We start from the raw sequence: 15096 nt of genomic DNA on the forward strand, positions 1-15096 counted from the left end.
AATATACTAAAAAGGTGCAGTGCGAGTGTTGTGTCGTCGGACGGTCCAGTTTGCGGCGCCGGGGACGTGACTTCGGAGCAGAAATTCCAGAAATGCCGGACCGGTGCGTGTTGACACTTTTATGTAAATTAAATTGATCTCCTTTTGCCAGCAGCCATGCGTATTTTGAAATTTGAGCCTCTATTTCAAATTTTAGCCAGTATTTAGTGCCCCTAAATTTGTCTTTCAATCATTTTATCTCGCAAAACGTGATCTGACGCACCTTTTTTGCGTTTCTTTTTTCACAAGAAAAATTTTAAAAGTGTCAATAGGCATGTTATGCATTGTTTGAGCTTACTCGATAAGACTATTCAGATAAGGCAGGGTTTTCCCTATTTTCTCGGCCATTTACGCGCCGGAATGAAATATTTCGCCTGAAAATTGGCTCCTTCCTGCCAGCTGGAATATTTATTTTATGTATTTTAAAATTTATTCCTTCTTCAAGTCAGATGAATAAATGATTTATTCGGCCTCGCAAACAAATTGGCACAGTTTTTGTGACTGAGGCGCAGGTGTTTGAGGCAATCTGCGCCATTCCTGTCGAGAACGCAGGGCTCTCGATCCTCTCCACATCTTCGAAAGGTCGCTGTGTCGGGGCACCTGCCTTACCTGTTGACGCTGTCCACTCCAATGTTGGTGCCCGCGAGTTCCAAATGTCGCCACCAGGCCAACCAGCAGCTGCGATTTTTAAATAAATAATGATTTTACGGGGATACCAAACTCTCATTTGAAGCAATCGTGAAGGCAACACGTTCTCATTGAGTAATTTTTATTTTTTATGCTTGACAGAGTGTAAAATAAATAATTTAATCTTGTGCGCAGGGATTAAAATCAAAATTATCAACCCCCTGCGTGTAGTATTGCCTTTCTGATTTTTAATTAAAATTTTTTGAGGGTTGGTGAACATGAGCTTGACGGCACTTCCTGTTCGCTCGGACCTTTCGAAGCGAGAATAAAATTTAATGCTACACTTTCCTCCTTAAACCAATTTTTTCATCGGCTTTTTTATTCATTTTGTCAATTTTCAATCAGTAGTTGGAACTCAGAAACAAAGTTGCTATTCATTAATTAATTATTAATTAAGAATTATCAGGGAATGAGAAGGCCAAAAGAAAAGCGGATGAAATTGCGGCCAGAAAGAGATTCTTTTCTCTCGTGCGGTGAGAGTGGAAAAAGCAAAAAGGCTCGCGCGCTCTTTGCGAGCTCAAAAAACGGAGAAATGTTTCCTCCTGTCGGATTTTCATGGAAATTTGAAAACCGAATGACCAGCTAGTTGAACGCTGCAAAAGGATTTCTAAATTTGTATAGTGAACAAAAAATCGCACATTTTTTGTACAATTATATTTTTATTTATGAAATTAATATTTGAATGACAGGAAGGCTTATAAAATAAATTCTGGTACAATTATTCGGTAAAATTACATGAAACGAAGCTTATGAGTTTTAATTACATTCAAGTATTAGTCATAGTCGATTTCAACAATTAATTTAATTTTTACATCTTTTCGAGAATGCGGTGCCTGTGAAGCGATGAAAAGTTTTGTGTTTTGATAAGGTTATTTCTTGTTTTCAGCCGCGGAGACGTCGTTTTGGAGCCATAATTCCAGGTGAGTGTTTACCTATTTTAAATATTCTGTTTTTTTACTTACAATCGGCCTCCAACGGCGATGGCCAAATTGATCGAAATGTGCTTGGAGCCTCCACAGATTTAAAATCGTACAGAAAAATCGTCTTTTTTATTTTGCAATGTGGTACAACGAGCCAAAATCGTGAAAATTCTGATAAAAAAAAGCCTAAATAAGAAACTCAGGGCATTCGACCTGAGCAAGGAAGGCCGAAGGAGATTTAAAGTTGTGGAAGAGAGAAGTTGAAAAATGTGCTGCAATTGCGACGGCAAATTAGTGGCTGCGGTTTCTGTCGATTCGCAGGTGGAGGCATTGGCGAGGGAAAGGGGCGTTGCCTCTGGCGACACCAAGCCCACCTGCCCCGCCATCCAGTTGTCCTTGCTCAGTCCTAAAAAACACTCAATTTCGAACGCCAAGCCGAACCACAAATGAAAAAGACCCGAATTTCAGCAAAACTGCACGCTCTCTGCTTCCAATGTGCCCTGGAATGTGTAATTTTCCTTCATTCGAGCCAAACGTGTCGATGCAGCTCTCCGCAAGGGCGAAATGCGCACAAAATGAGAGCGTTTTGGAACTTCTCTATTTAAATTTCCCCAATAACCACGGTCTTTATCATTGGCCACGTCCTCTGCCGTGCGGCCTTTGCTGTCCCTGGCTTCCAAGTCCACCCCTGCTTCATACACAAGGAAACGGAAAGGTTTTCTGCCTGACCATGTATAACTGTTGGAAGATAAGCGTTTGAAGTTGTTGTTCACCAAAATGTGCAGTGCAGTTTCTCCTTCATTTGTCGTTTCCTTCACCAGTTGAGGGTTAGTTAAGTGCAGGAGTTTGACCACTTCTGAATTGTTGTGCCAGTTAATGAAATCGATGAAAGTGCAGGCGAAGTGCAGGGCATTCCATCCTCTGGCGTCTTTGGCAGCCACGTCGGCGTCTTTCGCGATGAACTCGCGGACGAGCTGCAAATGTCTGTGCTGGGCGGCGCAGTGGAGAGGAGATTTTCCTCGCTCGTCCTTTTCCGTCAGGTCGCCTCGCAGCAGCAGGAAGTGGTCGTAGATGAAGTGATCGTGTTCGGTCCAACTTTGTGTCTCGCCTCTTGGAATGAAAGAACTCAGGTCATCGCCGATTTCTCTCGCCAGCCAGAGCACGAATTCTCCGAATCTACGGTCCACAGCCAGCTGCAAAGGACTCTTCCCCTCTCCTGTCCTGATGTGTTTCAAATGTGGACTCTTTGAGAGCAGGTACTCAGCAATTTCCTTTTTTCCGTAATAGACGGCATAGTGGAAAGCGTTGAAATCGCCATTGTACTCCTTCACTGTCTGAAAAATATTTGCCTCAAGCGTCACCTTATCTCGGGCCAATCCGCTAATTTCTTCCTCCACGAAAAGCTTGACAATGTCCAGCTGGCCGTGCTTCACAGCCACGTTCAAAGGGTCCCAAATTTTACGGCCATCAAAGTATTGTTTGGCGCCGTGTTTGAGGAGAATTTTAACGTACTTAAGTTTCCCCTCTCTGCAAGCACTGTAAAGGGTGTCTCCATACATAGAACGTTCTAAAGTATCTTTGCCGAATCCGTTTTCCAGGAACAATTCGAGAATCTCATAGTTATCATTAGCTACCGCTGTGCAACCGGCGCCGGCGTTGGAACTTGATTTTCTGAGCAGCTCGACGAAGTTGGGGAAAGTCTCTTTTAGCTGGTTGAACACGGAGGTTGCGTTGTAACAGGCGATTTCTATGAGGACCCAATCAATGTATTCTTCCAAGGTTCGTGAATCGATGGCGTTCATTTCCAACAGCTCGGTGAAGATTTCTTCGCTTCTTATCGCTTTGACCAGCAATTTAATAGCGTAATTCACGCAAATTGAAGAACGGTGTTTTTTACAACCAAGTACTTGAATATCAAACCTTAAATAATTGAAATAGTTTTCCATTTGCACGTCACAAAAAGTAATGTGTGGCTTCAGCACTTTAAAAATATGCTTGAGGTTTTTCTCGCAAACGTGATACAGAAACAGAGCAGATTTGTTTGAAATTTCCTCGGGCACTTTTATTTGCGTGTAAATCTTGATCTCTTCTTCGTTTTCCAAAGTCGAATAGAAAAGATCGAGAAACTTACTGACCTCTGCCATTCCCCAGCTGCCAATAAATTTAAAATCAAAATTGCTTGACTCTCCCACGTTTTTCAAAAAGTGTTGGGCGGCGAGAAATTCTGCAAATGTCTGGTGAAGGAAAGTAACCGTTTCTTGTTCCACGATTGCGACTCCATAGTCGTTCATCTTCGCCAAGTCTTCTCTCGTCACTCCATCCCCGACAAGCGGCTCGTTATTCATATAGCGAAACGCGATCAACGGAAGAGGGATCAGTTCCTTGTCAATACTTTCGTCTTCCACTTGTTTGCAGCCATATTTCCTCTCCAAACCCTTTTGTACCTTCTTCCTCACCACCTTGTCGTAAATTTGGAATAAATTTCCTTCGCCGCTGCACTGAGCAACTAACGACAGGTGCAGCGGGTTGACCAGAATCGTGTTCATATTTCCATGTCTATATTGTAGAGGTATATATATGGAGTTTGAAAGGCCTATTTGTTGGACGGCGTGAAGCACTCTTTTGATTTCTTCGTCGTTGTTATTGGTCTCTAACCGCAGAAACTCGATTTGCTTTGCTTCATCGAATGGCTCTATTTCAACAAGTGTAGCGTTTTTAATCGTTTCCTCGATCACTTTCGCTTCGTGCGGTCTCGTTGCCACGCAGAGTGGAACTCTTTTTTCTTTCAAAGCCCTCACTATTCCGAGAGCTTTGTCCCTGCTGTGCGGACAAATTTCGTCGAAACCGTCCAGGAAGACGACTACTTTTTTCTGAGCAATCCAATTGTTTATGTCTTCAGAGGAATTCCCCGTGGTTTTTGCTAGAAATTCGACTGCATCCACTCGACGTTTTGTTAATGTTTTAAAGTTTTTATTTAAGGAAATATTCAAAATTTTGGCATTTTGATCTGATTTACCGACTTGAAAAGCGATTTCTTTGAGTACAGTCGATTTTCCTGCGCCAGCCACCGAACTCAACAGCCAAACCTGGTTTTCTCGCAACATTTTCGCCTCTTTGATCAGATCCTTGAAGCAAATCTTTTTCTTGTTGCCTCTCACTGTCAGCTTGAAATCTGGTTTCACGAAAATCCTCGGCCAGTTAGGAAAATCAAGCAAGTACTGAAGCGTCGAGTTAAGCAAAGTTAGCTCTTTTTTAGTGCCAGTTGTGAGCAGCGGCACTAAAAGTTCTTGCAAACTTCTTCCTTTTTTAAGCTCATCTCCTTTGAAAATTTCGATCAATTTCTCCAGCAAGTCTGACAAAATACCAATTGTTTTGAACAGTTTTTAAAAAATGAACGAATGATGCGCTATACCTTTGTCCTTCAAAATCATGATAAGCCAGCCGCTGTGGTTCGTTGACGCGACCTTCAATGGGTACTTTGCTGAAGAGTGCTAAAATCGAACCAAGATTGAAAAATATGGAAATTAATAAAACAACGGAGCTCACAGAGTCGCATTTCAGCGGCTTTTGGTCAATAATGAAGAAGATTTTGGGCTTGCCGATCAATCTTTTATTTTTTGGTCCGACAAATTCGTGCACAATGCTCGTGATTGGAATATCTCTTCCGCCCACAAGCACGCAAACTTCTTTTGTCTCTTTTTTTTCGCTCACTTGGCCGAAAATGAAAGTCAAAACGCAGCCGACGTCGTGCTCCATCTCGCAAACTGTGAAGGCAAACGTTTATATTAATGTTTTTTTTTTAATTTTTGTTATATACCTTGTTCGGAATAACTTATTAAATTAGCATCATTCAACTTCCAAGTTCTGGTGTCAAAATCCAAGTTTTGCCGCAGAGCTTTTTCTGTTTCTTCAACTTTTTTTGTAAGCTGTTCGTAAAAGATGAAGGCTCGCCGGCCTCTGATGTTTTTTCCTTCGTCCGACTTCCAAGAAAAATATTCAGATGTTGATGTGATTGTTGCTGCTTTTTCCATTCGCGAATCAGTTCTTGAAATAGATTTTTCAGCAGTCAATGACCTAGAAACAAGCATGTTTGTTATTTAATTGTTGGCTCTGAATGAAATCACCTGGAGAAGGAAAAACTCCTGTCTAAGGGGAACATTTTGACCTCTGCCGTCTGACCAACAGGAAGTTTAGTTTCTGGGTCAATTCCTTCGAGCGACACTTTGTGCATGGCGTACTGGACTGACGTGAGGAATAACAACAAAGGTTTATCCTCGCTCATCTGGTTCAAAACATCGCACACTATTTTCACGAACCAGGAACCGTCTACACTTGTTGTAGCCGTGGTTGCTGAAAGAAGATAATAATTTAAATATTATTTTTTGAATATGAATTACGCTGTTAAATTATACTTTCGACTGTTGAATAAACGATGACTGTGTTTGGCATATCAGGAAACGACGTGATTCGGCAAGAATTACGGTTGTTGTAGCTGTATTTTTCCTTGTTTGGATCGAATTTTGCGTCATCTAGCTCTCCCCTACACGGCTGTGGAATTTTTACTTGCATAATTTGCGATTTTAGCAATGCTAGCCGCAAACTTACGCCAAAGTTGACAATCTTCAAACATTCCTTGAATTTGTCCAGTATTTCCAGGGAGTCGAAAACCTCTTTTGTCGTGAAGGAAATATATTTATTCCCGTCGAACACTGATCCCAAGTAATCAGTGTCGATCGATCCATTTCTGTGGCCGTGAGAGAGGATAAACAGCACGAAAACCGACGGAATGACTGAATTGCAATGGAAATAATGAAAATCGGACGTGACGTTTCTCTAAATTCCATTATTGCACACCTTTTGAGTTGAAATAACGCAAGAGCTTTTCCTGGCTGCCGAGAAGATCGAGCAAAATTTTCCGTGTCGGTCTATAAAGGCTGCGGAAATTACAATTTCGGTTGTCTCCAAAGGTCTTTTTCAAGTTCTCAACGTCTGCCTTGTCCCACATTCGATATTCTGGCGTGTTTTCGAAATCGTAATGGACGACAAGAACAAACACGCTGTAAAGAAACGACATTTAAAACGATATGGCGTTTAATAGATAAGAAAATTTACTTGTCTGCGTTTTTTGTCCTAATTTGCCCGTCTGATTCAAACTGGAAGAAACCTAGAGTCGATGGACCTTTTGGTAGACCTTGATCCTCCCCTGGAAAATCGGGGATTTGCCGTTAGGTTCGAGGGACTCGCAGTTAAACTTTGTACCAATGTGCCGGAAAAATTACCTTCTATTAAAATCTTCTCCATAGTATTTCGATCTCTCTGTAAAGTGCATTTTAAACCTTAATTAAATTGCAAATATCGAATAAAATTTTTATAACAATATTTTAACAATGTCGTTTGTAGCATAGTAATAATTGTACATTTTTTAAAGGCCCTATATTAGTCCTGGAATCGGACCTCGGTTCCGATCCTGTGATCGACGCGTGACACTTAAAATTTATTCAGTGCATGCAGCCACCGAGATGGCTGGACGGCTGGACCTGCAAACGTGCAAACTGGAAGATTTGCCTGTAAGACGTCCGTGTCGCCATCGAGAGAGACGAACAGTTTACCGTCCCCGTATTTGCGAATTTCCGTATAGGTTGGCATTGAATTATTCCACTAAAAGTAAAATTAAAGTTGTACAGATACCTTCTCCATCTTGATCTGGAGTTTGTCTCTTTCTTTTAATTCATGGAAGCAACCAACACGACAGACACTCCTAAATTAAAGCGGCAGCTCAATCTGGAAAAAATACCGAAAATAGGAGAATTATTTGTACAAATATAGTTACATTTTTAGCGACTCCTTGAACCATAAGGATTGCCGCGAAACCAGTAAATAATATGTGAAAATAAACATAATTATCGGCCAACAATAAAAGGAAAAGGCACAAATGGTGGCGGTGCACCTGCACCGGTATCGACGGTCAGGTGCCTGCATACTAAAACGCTTATTTGGGGAAGATCCAGTCTTCCGGATCGTGAGTGCACGCTAGCCATAGCTCGCCCGATTTTGCCTGCAAACTATAGCGGGCTGTTTTTTACGGGGTTTGAAAGATCGCGATTTTCTTCCTAAACAACGATTTAATGTCTTTATGCTGCTCACGAGTGCAAAGGGAGACTTTTTCGCCGCCTTTTTAAGTGGCAGCCGCTTAAATTAGGTTGTACCGATCGAAACAGCGATTCAGTTTCAAGAAAACTCATCCACGATCCTGCTTTTAAAAAGGCCAAGGCTAGCTTTTTACCTCCTTTTAAGATGGATCGTGCCAAAATGTCGTATTAAATAATTATTTTGCAGTCCCTAAACGTACAATGAAAGAAAAAAATTTATAAGCCTAGAAAATGCAGTGTTCCCAGTTGGTAACCCATCCAAGTACTGCGATTGCACTCAATGCTACTACTTCACTTTTTTGCGAAATATAATTCTGCACCTTTTGCACTCTCGCTATTTCCAATTTTTTTCCAACGTATTTTATTAATACTTCATAAACCCAATTGAAGTGCCAATTTTAAAAAAAATGAAAATAATAAAAAGTTAAACGTATTTAATTAATTTTGCTGGTTGGTCCTTAAATTCTTAAAAAAACACTCTGTATTGGCACTAGCGTATATTGTTTATTGTTTTAGTCGGTAAAACCTCAAACAAAAGTTGAAGTCTCAAACTAATATTTACCAGTGTGGAATGGAGTGGGTGCGCTGGCGTCCACTCTCGAGGGAGCGCGGAGATGCCACGCGAATTCACTCACTCGGCTCTGACTCACGAAAAATGAGCAGCCGCAACGCAAAGTGGCCTGCTGCCTTTCGCGGATCCGCCCTGAGTTGTGACGCTCTGCGGCCGGGCAAAGTGCGGCACCGACGGAACCTAATTTTAAGACAGAAAAAGGCGAAAAAGGGAATGGTTTAATAAAGTAAAAAGAATACAGTTCAGAAGAATTTTTAAAGCTAAGCATTGGAGAGATAATGACCCAAAATAACCCTAAAAATTGTATTTTTAGTCAGAATTAATTAGAGTCTTCTTTTATTTCTAGACAAGAGACCTGGAAATTTAATGTTGATCGTATTTCAACTTTTCTAACAAATTATAAATCGCACAGTTCGTGCCGATTGGAAGACTTGCAAGGAGAGAAAATATATATTCTGGTGTGGTAACAACTGAACTGAAACTCTTTCTTAGAGAGGCAAGCTGATGGCAAAACAGGCAATTGAATAATTTATTTAATCGCATACAAATTACCCTCGGTATTTTTAAAATACATATATTTTTGCTCTTTTTATCCGTGTCGTCGGATCGGGAAGGGCGCGCACTGCACTCTGGCACGAATGCTGAATTCCGAGTGCGAATATCACCGCGAACGGATATCATTATCTCACCAGGCCGCACATTTCAGGGACCCAGCCCACTCAAGGGCCACTTGCCTCCGTACCGAGGACTTTTTTTTTTGATTCGCTAGACATTCGTGTCCCGTGAAGCCAAATCACAAAAATGCTGGAAAGGTGCAAAAGCAGCCCGTTGAGCAATTCGAGCATTTCGAGTCACTAAACTAACCACTTTTTGCCATCTCTGACGCATTGGCTAGCCAGAATTAGATCTCCCAACTGCTCAAAATACCTCTCGTTGCTTTGACACTCCTGAGAATGCCGCTGAACAATGCGAGCCAACGGGCTGGTTTTATCAATATTATTACTTGAAATTGTTCCAACACATAGAATACAGGATCGGTTCACGCTTTGGGGCCCGAAAGGGGCGGGGGGTTTGGGAGTGGGATGTCTGCCAATGCTGCGACGGCTTCGACACTCGTCAAAATTCCGTAACATTGCGAGCCAACGGGCTGGTTCAAGATCTACAAAGGCGGTGGAGGCCCTAGTGCTTCAAACCTTGAACCTGCTCTGGTTTTCGGTTAAAAATAATTAATTGGTAAGCGAAGGAGCAAAAGAAGGAGTAGAAGAAAGAAAAAAATCGAATTTCCTGCTGGATTTTGAAAGGTTTCAACTATAAAATTGTCAGCAGGCCCACTTGGGTTTCGGTTTAATTTCAAAACTGATGACTGGAAAATAATTTTCCTTGACACGCACGATTAATTAAGGCACTTTTTGGTATATATTTCGGCACAAAAACGATAAACTGAAAAATGTGCCGATTATTCACTCTCCTCGAGCCATCAATGCCTGCTGTTGGTCGGCGAAACCGGTGACGCCGCGCGTGCAAGGAAAGTGTTAGTTGCTTCATTCTCTCGCGCTTTGCCTCTCTGCTCTTAATGCGCGGTGCCAGTGGTCTTTTTTGAACTGATGCGGGCTCGGAAGGGCCATTCTGTGCTTCATTTTAAGTAGTTCGATTCCCAATTTTGGCCATCTAATTGTTCTAATCACGCCGCGATAATCATTTATTTTATTTTTACTTTTGCCATTGCTAAAAAGGGTCAAAAGCTGCGGAAAATTAAATACACTTTTTTAATACGTTAGCTCAGTGATATATTGTTTAAGTAATAACACATTGACCTTAATTTTATTTGCTGGCCCAGTCCGACATAAAAATAGCTCGCCATCATTGTAATGGCAGTGACGCAAACGTAGACTTTAAACAAAGTCTAGCTTTTTCCCTGTTGCCAAGCCAGAAGCCCTCACGGCCGCGTTTATTTTTTTCCTTGCAGAAAAAAATATAACCACCGCATTGCAAAGAGGATTTTCGGCCTTGTACTGTTCATAAATTGATTGAAAATTTTTGAACGTTTGAAGTTTAGTTTTTAAATTTGGGTTTCATTTTCTTCAGGCACAATTTTGGAATAACGCGTCCTGTCCACGGACAAAATATTTGCCGGGTCCTTTTAGCGAAAAAAGTTATTGGGCGACTGACTGTCTTTGGTGCGAGAGGTCGCAACCCTTTCCTCGTGGCAGTCTCTCCGGCACTCTTTTCCTTTTTGCTGCACTCTGCACGCACTATTTTACACTCGCAGCTCGCGCGGCGCGAATTATTAGAAATAAATGGACAAGGGGATAATATGCACGTTATGGGAATCACAATTATTATTGCCTAATTTACAACAAATTCATTAAACCTTTGTTTCCCAAAGTGCGCAGGGAGAGGCAAGCTGACGGCAAAACATGCATTATATATCAGTGGCCGCGAATAAAAATTAATTTATTTGCAGCGCGACGCAAAATAGCATCCAAATGTTAGACTTTCCTGCGCGGCGATGTCACGGCGGGATAATAAATTCCAAGGCCAGCTCTATCAGACGGACAATTTTGCAAGTCGGACCCAATATATGAAAAGTGTAACACATTTTTTGGGAAAAAATCAATAAATTGGTTCCGTCCGAACACTATTTAAAAATCAAGCGACTTATGTGCGCGTGCCCCCTTTTTTCTCTTGCTTTTATTTGAAATTATAGCAACGAGTCAGACTTTTTATCGCTGCCTACGTTTGTCCGCATCAATTGTTTCGCGGCCGAGCAACTTCCCTCTCGCGGCGCCTCGTCTCAATAAAAAACCAAGCCGCCGGAAAAAAAGCACTCGCATTTTTTAATTATTCCGCTGGGACAGTCTTAACCTCTTTAAAAGAGCGTCCCTTTGCCTGTTTGCATCCGAACTCTGCGGTTCTAAATGAAACAAAAAAAGTGGCCGATTGTTGTGATAGGCCAAACGATTTCCAACTCTATTTTTTATATTTTAAAGTTAATCTCAGGTGGCAAGAGCAGAGAATCGTGAGCAAAGGGTGTTTCTAGCCATTTTTTTAAGAGAAGAGAAGTGATAAAAGCGTGTTGCAGTCGGATTTTGGCGGATTGCGCGAGTAAATTACCTGCTGTGTCGATTGATAAACAAGCATTTCTCACAGATGAAATTAAATGTGCTCTCCTTGCTTAAAAATAACATACAGACAAGTGCAAATATTGCGAGGAAGGCAAAAACTTGACGCGACACGAATTGCAAAGACAAAAAACTCTCCCTGTGGAAGCGAACAGCTGCGGCTTCGCGATAATTTCTCCGCGGAAGAGCTGCAGGAGAGCCGCGGAAACCGAGACCAATTCTTCTTTCTAAATTTGCCAGCCCTCCCAGTGAACCCCCAGTTTGCAATTAATAATTTGTGAAGAGCCAAAAATATTCACGAGCTGATTTTCTTGGCCAGGGGCTGAAAAATGTCGTGAAAAACAGAATTGTTGGTGCAACTCGGCCAGCCTTATTGTTCCTCCACAATTAAAACTCCAAATGTATGCATCGATTCCTTTTTTCTTTTCTTCTCTCCGCACGTCCGCCGAAAATGGGTCTAAAGGAAATATTTGGCTGTGGGCGCGTTTTTTCCAAACTGATTGTGTTCGGTCAAATAATTTTCAACTCGATTATTCGCATTTTAAAATCTAATTTCAGGAAGCAACAGCAGAGATTTGTGCTAGAAGCGTTTCTGCAGCCGAATTTTGTAGAGATAAAGCGGATCAATTTGATGTTAAACAATAATTAATGAGAGGCGAAGCGCGGACACGGCGGCGATTGCTCCAATTGACGTCGCAGCAGCGATAAAACTTTATTTATTTATTTCTGACTGTGACGGACCGAATAAGTCGACTGCGAGTGCAAATCTGGCTGCATTTCTAAATCATTTTCTTTCCAGCTGTGTCAATGAGAACGCAATGGTCGCGGCGGCCAACGGGAAAGCACTAGCATTAGGTCGAACTCTGACTTAGCGAAGAGAATCTCTTGGTTCTGAGTTTCTGGCCGGCTTTTGAAAGGTTTTTGTCAGGAATTTGAAATCTGAAGGCTGGAAAATGATTTTCCTTGTTAATTAAAGAACTTTTTAACCTCATTTTGGCAGAATTAATTTAAATTTCGAAAATCTGCCGATCGCTTGTCTCTCCTTGAACATGGACGCGTGCTTTTTAATTACACATTCTGCACAATTTCAGTATGCGCGAGTTAATTTTTAGAGAAAAGAAATTGTTGATCAGGCAACACCAATAATTGCAATGAAAATAGTCTCAGTTTCCAATTTGCTCTTGATTTGCAAGAGGAAGAGCAGAGCAGACGAGAGGCCCCGCAAGGAAAGTGTTGCTTCTCTCTCGTGTGCTTTTCGCGCCTCTCTTAAATGCGGTGCCGGTGGATGCTTTTTTTAGAACGGCGCGGATGCAAAGGGCTACTCTGCGCTTCATTTCAAGTAGTTTGTTTCGCATATAATATCAATATTGGCCATCTAATTCTTTTAATTATACTGATAATATTTTGATTTAAAACACAGTCTGCTTAATTTATTTGTTGGCCCAGCCTGACAAAAAATAACTAACATTCAAATGGCACTGGCAGTGACCCAGACGTAGAATTTTTACAAAGTCTAGCCTTTCCTCTGTTGCCAAGCATATTCTCAGAGGCCCTCTCACTTTTTTCCATGCAGAAAATAACCACCACTATAAAGAGGATTTGCGCTCTTCTTAACTGCTCATAAATTGATTAATTCAAAATAATATTCGTGATTAGCATGTCACGCATTGCTCACAACAAATTTCCCAATTTTAATTTGTTGCGTTAAATTTTTTAAATAATTAAAAAACCCAACTGGTTTGCCAAAATATCCTGTAAAATACTGAAAAAGAAACTTTTCAACGTCCTAAGTTTTAGTTTTTAATTTTGAGTTTGATTTTCTGCCGCTAAAATTAAAAGTTGCAATATAAAATTGCTACCAACACTCGGACATCTGCGGCAAGAGGAGACGCATATTTTCTTATTTCAAGTCGCGGAGCTGTGTAAATGTTTGATACCCAAAAATGCGGCGAATAATTAATTATTTGCGGGTCTTATGTCTTTCAGATGAACGTTTTTCAAATTTCCAAATCGCGGTTACATGTTCTGAAAAAGCATGATGCACATTCCCTTTGGAAAAATTGATTTTCTCGAGATGTTCGCGTCTTGCCAGAGGTGAAACGAAGAAAAGGAAGCCCATTGTTGCGACACCGCGAGTGAAATTCAATTAATTGCGGCAGTGCGATTTGATTTATTCTGCAGGCGGATGGAACACCGCACACGCAAAAGTGATTTTGGTTTTTTCAACTAGTAGTGTCAAGTGGGTTAAAACAAAGGTTGCGGAAAAAACCATTTCGTTAGTGCTGAAATCCCCACAAGTGGTGGAAAACTGTTAATTGCTGCAATCCCCGATCTGCCACTGCTTTCGACACTCCTGGAAATGCCGTGACAATGCGAGCCAAAAATAAATTCAGGAAAAAATAATATCTGGCGTGCTTTGCGTGGGACGCGCGTCTCTTTCTAATTCGATGAAATTTCAACATTCAGCACAAATTAAAATAATATTTAAAGAGTACAGGAATTTTATGCAGGTCTTTTTAACAAAGAGGGCTGATGGCAAAACAGGTTGTTTTTCAAATCTCGGGATTTTTAAATTAAGTAAATTTCAGATCAACATAATTTCCTCAAAAGATTTATACGCGGTTAATATTTTCGCCCTTCGCAGATTAAAATTAATTTCGTCGAATTAGGTGATGTACTACCGCTTGAAGGGACTGTTCATATTTAGCTCCACAAATCGAGCCGCGACTAAAATTAATTTATTTGTTTCACCTCTTTTTTAAACGCGACGCGATATTATGCAAATGTTAGACTTTCCTATTTGGTGATGTCGCGGGCGGATCATAAATTCCGATCAGCCCAGCAAACCCTCGATATAAAAAGTCTTTCTAATTCCGATAAAAATAATTTACAAATCCAGTTTGCTATTTTGAAAACTGTAGAAAAATTGAGAATGTAAGACTTTTCGCCTTGCAACAAGTAGGTTAATTGATGATAAATAACTGACTGGCCGCAATAAATAATTTCCGAAATAAAATTAAACAAAAAATGAGATGGCTTTGAAAAGAGTGTTGGGCCGAAATTTGTTTCAAATAATTGCAGGTATTTAAAATTCCATCCTTTTGGTGCTTATTTTGGCTGTGCGCGAAATAAAAATAATGCAGATGCGGCAAGTCGTTACGAGTGGTTGAAAACTGACCAAAAGTGCTGATTGTGAGTGAGAAAGGTGGAGCTCGTGCGTCGTTCCTTCAGGTTTGGCTGTCGCTTGCGGCTGACGAGCGGCTGCCTCTTTTTCCCTCTTGCTCTCCGGGAAGAGTGAGACTTTTCGTCGCTGACTGACAATGGGAGGCTGCGCGTGAGTGTGCGGCAACGAGCGACCATCTAGCTGCCCTCTCTCTGCGCCTCGTCTAAATAAAACATTAGGCAGAACAAAAAGCTCTCGTTTTCGCAAACCAACTCATCCGCTTGTTCTAAAAGGCTTAGATCGAGACTAAATCTTCAATTTGAACATTTTCATCCGCATCTGTTCCTTTGTTAATCATTCTTTGCCTGTTTAACCCTTTGGTTTAACGCGTGGTGCAATAAATATTTCTGCTCGCTCTCAAACACAACCTTTTGTGTATCGAAAC

The 15096-nt window shown here is 41.1% G+C and overlaps 1 protein-coding gene across 1 annotated transcript; it reads right to left on the reverse strand.

Annotated features, from left to right (window-relative positions):
- Positions 1–1380: 1380 nt before the first annotated feature.
- LOC135942108 (uncharacterized) lies at positions 1381–14783 on the reverse strand. Its single transcript, XM_065488058.1, has 13 exons — positions 14667–14783; positions 8358–8546; positions 7335–7427; positions 6926–6962; positions 6759–6849; positions 6501–6703; positions 6252–6436; positions 6059–6194; positions 5771–5996; positions 5464–5720; positions 5193–5410; positions 5059–5137; positions 1381–4998 (listed from the first exon to the last, which is right to left on the reverse strand). Exons 3-13 carry the CDS (start codon positions 7341–7343, stop codon positions 2111–2113), a joined length of 4329 nt encoding a protein of 1442 aa, XP_065344130.1. The 5' UTR covers positions 7344–7427; positions 8358–8546; positions 14667–14783; the 3' UTR covers positions 1381–2110.
- Between the last annotated feature and the right edge of the window lie 313 nt (positions 14784–15096).

This window comes from Cloeon dipterum, chromosome 4, assembly GCF_949628265.1.
Source record: "Cloeon dipterum chromosome 4, ieCloDipt1.1, whole genome shotgun sequence".
Classification (NCBI taxonomy): domain Eukaryota; kingdom Metazoa; phylum Arthropoda; class Insecta; order Ephemeroptera; family Baetidae; genus Cloeon; species Cloeon dipterum.